At 39.3% G+C, this 9,323-nt stretch overlaps 1 protein-coding gene across 2 annotated transcripts in view; it reads right to left on the reverse strand.

The window, feature by feature from the left end:
* Nucleotides 1–9,323, reverse strand: part of LOC106517470 (arf-GAP with SH3 domain, ANK repeat and PH domain-containing protein 1) — a gene marked incomplete at its 3' end in the record, with an annotated part of 60,024 nt that overhangs the window by 12,882 nt on the left and 37,819 nt on the right. For both annotated transcript variants that reach the window (XM_014008325.1, XM_014008326.1), the window contains 5 exon segments: nucleotides 701–776; nucleotides 3,794–3,879; nucleotides 8,312–8,441; nucleotides 8,562–8,611; nucleotides 9,036–9,110. In XM_014008325.1, the coding sequence (XP_013863779.1) occupies nucleotides 701–776; nucleotides 3,794–3,879; nucleotides 8,312–8,441; nucleotides 8,562–8,611; nucleotides 9,036–9,110 (417 nt within the window).

Consider the following 9,323-nt stretch of genomic DNA (forward strand, 5'->3'; position numbering starts at 1 on the left):
GCAATAAACAATAAAATGAATAAAAAGAAATCGACGTTATTTCGTGTTCGTTACCAAGATGTGTTCAAAATCATATTGAGAATGTGCAAATGCGATGAGAATGTTAAAGAAAACCATACAGAAACGAGAGCGCTCTCACTGATAACTGGTTTAATGGAGAACCAGGAAATCAGGCAGAATCAGGAAATACCAAGAAGTTTTATCAAAAGCTTCAGGGCATGGCTCCGCCTATATTGATTACATCATCTGTGAAGGGGGGGGGGGCTATCCTTGTCAGAGCCTTGCCCTCTTACAAAGAAATCTATCCTAATGATTAAAAGTTCAATATGTGTTGTATTTGTTATCAGGCATGTATCTGTTAATATATAATCATCAAGTTCATCAAAAGTCACATTTAACAGTCATTACAGTTCTATCATAAAACAACTCATACTATGTGTAATGTAATTAAATCAGTAAGCAGCATAAACCCCAATAATTTTCTTCAACTCTACCAAGTGACTTCTTTGGATCATGCATTTCTGCTTCATGTTAAATAAATATTTCCACAACACACGGTGCGACACACAAATCACCCATACTGCACCCCTTTCCCTGTGCCTACATTTGTTTTGGAAGTTTTTCACATATTTGATGCAGGGTTAGGCTTAGGAAAATCAGACCATACTGAGCAAGAAACTAAAAGAAAYGAAGTATTTACATTGTAGAGGTCAGCTGCCAGCTTCTCGATGTACTGCTTCAGCTTATCTGCTGTCTTCAAGCCATCTTGGAAGAAACTGGAAAGCAAAGATACGTGAGAATTACAACCTTCAAACACAGATCAGCCATTTATAAGAAGTATTGCTTAAGAAATGTCATGTGCTGCAGTGTGATCCTGTTGGCCTTTCTAAAGGTCGAACTCAAAAAAAGGGAGATGAGTATTTGTTTAATGTACAGCTCAGCTCGTTCTCACGCCTGGGCACCTTTGGCTTTTGGGACTGAATTCAGATCTGGCCCGCTCCGTGGCAAATTTGTAGAGGTATTTAGCACATCCTGAAATCCATTACAGATCTGTCAGCGATACACACCTCGATGAAGCTCTACAGCAGCAAATCACCACTAATAACCTCCTCCTCTCCTCCCCTCCCTCTGCCTTCTTGGAAGGAGCGTCTCCCTTCCTCTTCATTACTTTCACTGCTGCGTCGTGTTCAGCTCGTTTTCTTTCAATCACTGCATCGATGATCCCACACGTCTCCTCCCACTCCGCCTAGCTCTGCTTGTCGAGCTCTGCTTACCCAGCAAAGTGTCAGAATATACAGGGTTTTTTTTACTGCAGGTAGAGAAAAAGGTTCATCTCTCTTGATATTATGCATATAAAGTCTCTGAATACTTTTCWTCACAATCGTTTGTCACTTTTGTTGAAGATATGACGGAACATGTAAAACAGAGCTGTCAGGTCATAACCATCCACTGAAACACCTGTATAAGTTTTTAGTGTGAACAACACACGGTACACAGCGGAGTACAGCGAGCCGATGAAGGCTCATGAAGAGGAGGTATGAGCAGGTYTACGTGAGGACTAAAGATAAATAAATGACTCAGCAAAAGCTTCGCTGACTCATTACAAGGAGTCCTCTGAAGAATCAGAAAAAAACATGGGAGCAGTTTATGGAAATTACAGACACCGTTACATTTTGTTTGGCRGTGGTTTTTAAAGGCTTTTCCAAACATTGTTTATATTTTGATAGATTTGTTTTGCATCAGAATTAAGAATTAAGATGAGAGCAGAGATAATTTGATCTCCTGCTAATGTTGATCTGATGCGGACTGATCTCTAATTTTWAGCCAGTTCATTAAGTTTTATGTTTCCCAGGATAAACATGCCTTAGTATWTGGTGGACTTTGGTGGCAAGCAAAGCAATAAAAAGTGTCTCTTTTTGTGCACGRCGAGAGAAAGTTTGACCCACTCCTCTTTACAGAAACTTTCTAAATCCTTTAGATTTCTTGGCTGCTGCTTGGTAACTTAAAARTCCAGCTCCCTCCATAGATTTTCTTTAAGACTGGAGATGGGCTAGGCCACTCCATGACCTAATYTGCCCCATTTTCAGCCAATCATTCATTGTAGGGGTGCAGATTTTCTTACTTTTGGGAGATCTGAGATCTGCAGATTCTTAGATAAGATGGGTGGAGAAGATCGGCCTTTCTACCTCCACAAAGGTCTGAAAATCAGCCACTATTCTCTTCTGCTTTGCTCTGAGCACTACCTAAGATCCAGTTAAAACAGGTTTGTATTGTTTCAAGGGTATTGTTTAAAGTATTTCAGTAAAATAACATTTGAACGTTGAAGTTTTATCTTGACTTTTTAACATCTGATAATGTCAGCTATTTTAAAAATCGGAATCGGCAGGTCAGACTTTTTAAAGATCAGAGATCAGCATGAAAGTTGGAATCGGTGCAACCCTAAATTGTTGACTTAGCAGTTTGCTTAGGGGGTCATTGTGATGCTAGAAGATCCTTTCACGGTCCATGGATGAGTCTGGCTGAGGAAAGAAGATCCTTGTTCAATTTTTTTTTACTGCCAACATTAACAAGTTCCTCCTGTGCAGTCGTGGGCTCATTCCTCATCTCGCTCATGATCATCCTCACACCACGAGGAAAGATCTTGCATAGAGCTTCAGACCAAGTAAAACAGACATTCACTAAGCTTCTTGTCCTGTTGCTCAGTCCAGCCATGTACACATCTACATTKTTGTCTCTGACATCCTTCGACAGCTCTTTAAGGSTAGTTTATAGTTCAAGTTGCACGTCTTGCTCACCCTGTTCAGTGACAAAAAAATTGCATAACTTTCATCAGTTGWCCCCTGGTGACACCTGTTGTGTGCATCACCCCCAATCAGAACTCTGTCTTGCAGACCTTGCAGCTCACAGCTTGTGATTGGTCAGAACTGGTCAGGCTTGTTTTTCACGTGAAATATTATATTATTAGTTGTTAGGTATTTAAGCAATYTTATAGCAATCTCTGTAATTGATTGGTTGAAATGTGCGTGCCATATAGTTATTGAAATGAAGCTTCCATAAAAAAATAAAAGGTTGTGCTGTGATCAGACGATCAGCGGGGAATCTTTCAAAAACAACTAATGAAGTGAGGAAACCTACATACATGCTCAGATGATTCATAGCCAATTTAAGTTCCATCTTAATGCACAAAAGCCAGTTTAACAAAGGTCATTTGAAGCTACATTACAGCCATCATGCTTGATCAACATCAGTAATAGCAAACACATGATCATGCTTCGCATCTGCGAGTTTCATAACAGAGAACACAAATTCCCTTTCTTCTCGAGCTTCGAGCAGTCGTATGCTTTCCTCAGCTCTTCATCCGGTGCCCTAATYTTTCTAATCCATCATGGCTGCAGCCTTTCTATCCGTCAGGACCCAGGTTGAAGAGATTAGCGGTGAAGTGTATTGTTTTGTCCCAGTGTTGTGACAGGACATAGCAACGCTGGAAGAAAATCTGTCATTCTGTCACAGCTGCGGTTCTGGCGAGGACAGCACCCACTTTATTTACCCACCAAACCCTGRGGCTGTCAGAACGTTTCTTTATGATGACCTGTGCAGATTTATGAGAACTGTGCGACCGAGCAACCCTCGAGATTTGTGAAACGTATGGGAGAAATCTGACATCAAACTGCTGCAGGAGGAGGGGAGAGGCAGTTTTTTTTTCTTCCTATTTTACATTGTGAAACATTTCTTAGGGAGTATGCGCCAGGGGAGCTTTGCACATTTGGGTTAGGCAGATTATGGTGGTACTTACTTGCACTGTGCYTGGTAATACTTAATCAGGTTCTGCAGGAGGTCCACTCCTTTCTTGGTCTTGATCTCATTTACTTTGATCAGGTACTGCAAGCAGAGGAGAGGAGCAGGGTTCAACTGGGGTGAAATTCTGGGGATGTTAAAAGGGTTTTTAGAAGTGAAAGAAATTACAAGTAAGCAGCAGATTTACACAAGTAGAGAAGACTCATAATAGGAACAATTTATAAGTGTGAGTCTGARTCATGAAACCTTTGATGTACTGGTGAACACTTTGTTGATCAGGAGCAAGAAGTGCAATCCCTCGACTTTGTCTAAACAAATTTGAAAACAGTGACGAGGATCCATCAAAAGAGGAGCTTTTTAGTGTTTATTAGCAGTCTGGATGTCTGAAGACTCGAGACAAATATCTTCAGACAGCGCTCTCAACCAAACAAACAAAGGATAATCTTCAGCTAATCCTACAGRGAGTCAATCCACACAGATTTACAAAGAGTCAAAGTAAAATAAAGACCCATTTTGACCCTGCAGTCGTTTCTTTATTTGCCTCTGATGCCTGTATTCAGTTTTTGTGTCTTTTTTTTTTGTTTTTGAGTGTGTGTTGATGCATGCGAGTTAACATACGAGTAAACGTGTCACACGTGAACATGCACGCATGTGTAGTCCTTTTGTCTGCCTGACAGAGCTTTACGGACAGCAGATTATCCACATTTTGTCTAAAGCTTGAGTGGGTTCAGTGTTATTAGAGTGCGCCGCCACATGTGAATCCTTTTGTGTGAATGAGCAGCCACATTCACACTGCTGCAGAGTACAATGCAGCCCGCTGAGCCCTGCCTTTCCTCACTCCTCCACCGGCAGTGTGGGATGGGAAAAAAAAGGGGGTGAGAGAGTGAGAGCGTCGGGTAATCTGGTGATTGAGTAACGTGAAGAGAGAGTGCGAGAGAGCCAGAGTGCACACAACGGAGAGAAATGAGGTTAAGTGGGATGAACAGATTGTACCACTGACTGCAGCACACACAACAACAACAACAGTCGCACTGATATATCCATCATTAACGACTGTTGATTTAGGAAGTGTCTGGTGTTTGTGATTCTTACGGCTCCTCTATTTTTATTGGCTGCAACATCAACAAAGCGCTTCAATATACAGACAGATAACAGAAATCTCCCACGGCATGAGAGAAAACTAGGTCAAACGTAAAAAATTTAATAGCCAGATTGAAATGACTTGTAAACAAAAACATAAATCTACCTACATGTGACGTTTATTACATTTGATGCACATTTCTGTGAATTCATATTTGCATTTCTGCTGACAAAACTACAGATAAATAATCTAATAGGACAGGATGCAACAAATGCAGATGTATTATCGCTTTAAGTCAAGCATGAAATTTTCATGATTCCCCTACAAAAGCCAGAGTTATGTAAGCACTTTTATGCAACGAAAGACATGGTTTTAGATCCTAATAATGAGCCCTAATAAATAGTTGTTCTGCCTCTCAAACAGCGCGAAGCTTTTTAAGACAAAATATTCTTAAATCTTACAAAGCCATCAAACTGTCAAGAGGAGCCAGAAACAAGTGGCCTAAACCACAAAGCTGATTTTATCCTCAGAGATGCAGTGAAGTGAGAACACAGTTCAAGTTAGAAAAAAAAAAAGTATTCGAAATTTAAAACCAGATCTTGAAGTGAGGAAGACAACGTAAAGAGGAAGCCAGTGCTAATGTGATGTGGGTGCTACAACTCGTATTTGGCATCAGGCAAAAGCAAAACGYAGGTGGGCTGCAAAACTAGATCATGCAGAAACCTCATGGCTTGATCTCCAGAAACTGTGCAAAAATGAAGCTGCTTCAAACATTTTAGAACCATTCTTTAAACGGAAAAGTGAAGAGAAGTCCGTGTTGGATCAGCAAACAAAAATCACAAGAGGAAGCCTCTCAATTAATAACTGAATCTCACTAAATTATAAATTCATGTTAAATTAAAAGAAAATAACAAAGCGTTAATAAAACAGTAAGGAAGACATTTTGCCAACATTTCAAAAATGTTAACGCAAGAAAATAAAGAGATTGAAACCATCAGCAGTGAAGTATAAAAATAATCATACAAAGTTTATTTTAGTTTGATTTTTTTGGCAATAAAACTGAAATTCTGTGTTCGCAATTAAAAAATAAACTCCTGAAAGRTGCAAATTGCTCATAAGAAAAATCTGTTATCTGCATCAGAACGACATGAAAATATCAGTCAAAATCCAAAGTTCAGGATGTTTTTTAACAAGTCTGTCACTTCAGCTAAAAACCTTTTAAATGTGTCGTTTACGCAGAAGTGAATGTTTACCAAAGAACCTTGTTGAAAATGTCAGATGATGCAAAACCTTCAAATACAAGGATGTGTTACAGTAAATGTTAAAGTAGGCAAAAGAAGTGTTCGTTTCAGGGAAATGACAAATAAATAAAAAGCTGCAGCTAAAAATGCATACAATATTTTACAACTGACCCTCAAACCCCAAATCTTGCTTTCTCTTGTTTGTAACTTCCTCTATTTTTAAAAGATAAAACTTACAGGTTTAAATTTGTAGCTAAAAACACCTTTTTTTATAAATGCAAATAATCAACTTTTCATACTATCTCCAAACATTAAAATACCAACAAAGCAGAATAGCAACTGAAACTAGCAAAAGAATAGTTTTTTTTAATTATAACTTTAATTATAACCAAAACCAATGAAACATAAATCCTAACTGATAATTTTTCATTTTGGTCCTTTTCCTGATGTCCTGTTTACAAAACTACTGATAATTTATGCTAAAAAGCTTCACTAAGAGTCACACAGACGATAATGTGACTTTAGGCTTTTTTTTTCTCCCCCACTGTTTGCATTCTTCCCCCTTCTTATTTAGTAAAATAAAACAAAAACAGCAGTAATAGAATCTGACAGTTCATGCTCTGTGAGTCAGGTGAAAAACGTGGACAAGAAAATACTTGAGTCCCTCTGAGAAGTGGGACAGAGCAGTCGGTCTGCTTGCAAAAGGGATTGCAGAGTTTTATTGTGATTTATCCAGAAAACCAAAAGTAATGCAGCCAGCATTATGTAATCTAAGAACAAGAAAAATCCTACCAGGATAAAACAGTAAACTAACCGTGGGCGTCACCGCCCACCACCACAGAGGGTTTTGGCGAAGCAGAGTTGAGCTCTAACAGTTTGTTCTGATTCTCATGGGCAAGCACGCACGCACGCACGCACACACACGCACGCGCACACACGCACACACACACACACACACACACACACACACACAGCTCACTTTTGTTTTATACTTAATTCTTGCTGTCCTGTTTCTTAAAGTTCAGCCTTTTTGTGCACCAGAGTGACAAAACAACTACAAGCTTACACAACGAGGTGAATATTTTGAAAACTCAAAGAACATAAGATATTTATTTATTTATTTATTGTAAAAGTTCAATTACACAACTTCTGATAATCATTTTGATTCAGATTTTATCTTCTGCCATAAAATCAGTCCAAACTCAGACTGGTAACTTATATACGTGTCAACTAAAGTGGGTCCAGCTGTACGATCGGGTGTTGTTGCAGCTTTTACACAAATTATTCAAATTGTCCACGACGGATCAGCCAACTTAATCTTAAAGCTAACTTCGATGCAGTTTGACACTGACCAGTTTTGTTTCAACTATTAACAATCACTGAGTGAAAACCACTAAAAGGTCACACTGTATGCAGCACAGAGTGGTGCTTCACTTTCTCCATCTATTGCAGTCAGCTGTCAGTCAGCTGAAGGAGCGGAATTCCCCAAAACTATTCCTCCCAACAAAAGTGACAGTCATCTATTTTACATATGTTTACAGTGCGTGGCAAAATATATATATTAATAATAAACAAGGCAGTTGCAGCCTCTGGTTATGATCAAGGGTCAGAATTTTACACCAACTCGTGTGTAGGAGTAGCAGAAAATTAACTTAAAAAACTTTAATAAGCAGAAACCTTCAAACCATGATGTTCATGAATTCATTAAACTGTTGAAAACATGTTAAGCTGATGTTAAGATTCATGGTGTCACAGAAACTTTAGCACTTTGTGCAAATGTAATTTAGCCCGAAAAGGACAATAAAGACTTTCTATGTGACTTTTTGAACCTCTTTGTTCAAGGCATTGTGTATTTTCTGTTAAGCCACTTAATGCCATGATGTAATAACAATAAATAAAACAAGTGCTACTTCTTTATTCTGCAAAATAAGTTTTATTTATTTAAAAGCTCCCAAAAAAGCCCCCACATTACACGCTGTAATAAGACTATATGACAAGTCATTCTAGGCAAATGGTAAAATCATATACTATAACATAATGTTTAAAAATTAGGATACTCATGCTCTGAATCACTTTAGTTTATGATCAGAAGTTCAGAATCTCAACAAGCCAAGTTTACAACAAGCAGGCAGCATCAAGTTAAAACGCTAAAATTTAGCTGACTGCATTTAAATCCAGGTGTAAAAATACTCACCTCGCACATCTGGAGTTGAAACAAGCGTCGTTCCTTCTCCATCTCCTCTGCGATCTCAGCCCCGGTGATTTCAGTACGGATCATCCCATGCTGCTTGGCGTGCTCTCGCTTCTCCTTCTCTATCTTTGTACTGACACAAAGGAGGAGCGGAGGGAAAAAAAAAAGAGTCAGCTACTTGTATGTTTTTACGTTTCAGTGTTTAGGGCTGTGAGCAGTAACTCGGATGTTCAATTTATATTCATCCACTTACAACTTGGCCTCGTAGTCCTTCCACGCTTTGTCAAAAGGCTTCTTTATGTCCTGCAGAGACACAGGAAGACAAGACTCAGCAAACTACAAAGAGGTCAGTTTGAGGACAGAGTTATTTGTGGACTTGCATCGGCACTTGAGGCCCAGAAAATAACTTGTTCTGCTCACGATTCATGGCCTGAATGCCAGGTCAGCGGCCACGCCCCTTCTCGTATCTCTAACACGAAGAGTTCATGACCCAGTTGCTCGCCTCGAGCCCAACACAAAGGCACTGTTTACTTGTGCGAGATTTACAGTTTAAAAGGGAGAATTCTTCTCGACTCCCCCAGTCGGTCATTCTTTGCACTCTTAATCACAGACACAGAAGTTTAAAGATGGATAGAGACATGCTGGCTTTGCGTGCGCTCCCAAATGAGTCCTGAGAGAGAAGAGGGCGGGAAAAAAAAAGAGGAGGAAGAGAAACAGTAAATCTCACCCCTTTCACGCCTTTCAGATCTCCCTTTAGCAGCGAGTCCAGGGTGAAGATCACATTGTGGCTGAGGCTCTGGAGCTGTAAGAGGAACCAGACAGGAGAAATATGGTTTCAACCAGGCAGGGAAACATCAATAATGTGTCATAATYTGATGTCATCGCTACAACTTCAGCAGCATTTGATTTGTCCAAATGTATTATGTAGCTTAAAGGGATCCCCATTTAGTTGTAACATTAGACTTCAATTGATAAAAATTTGTTTTAACTGTAAAATAAAGACTAAAAATACTGT

This window comes from Austrofundulus limnaeus, unplaced genomic scaffold, assembly GCF_001266775.1.
Source record: "Austrofundulus limnaeus strain Quisiro unplaced genomic scaffold, Austrofundulus_limnaeus-1.0 Scaffold49, whole genome shotgun sequence".
Classification (NCBI taxonomy): domain Eukaryota; kingdom Metazoa; phylum Chordata; class Actinopteri; order Cyprinodontiformes; family Rivulidae; genus Austrofundulus; species Austrofundulus limnaeus.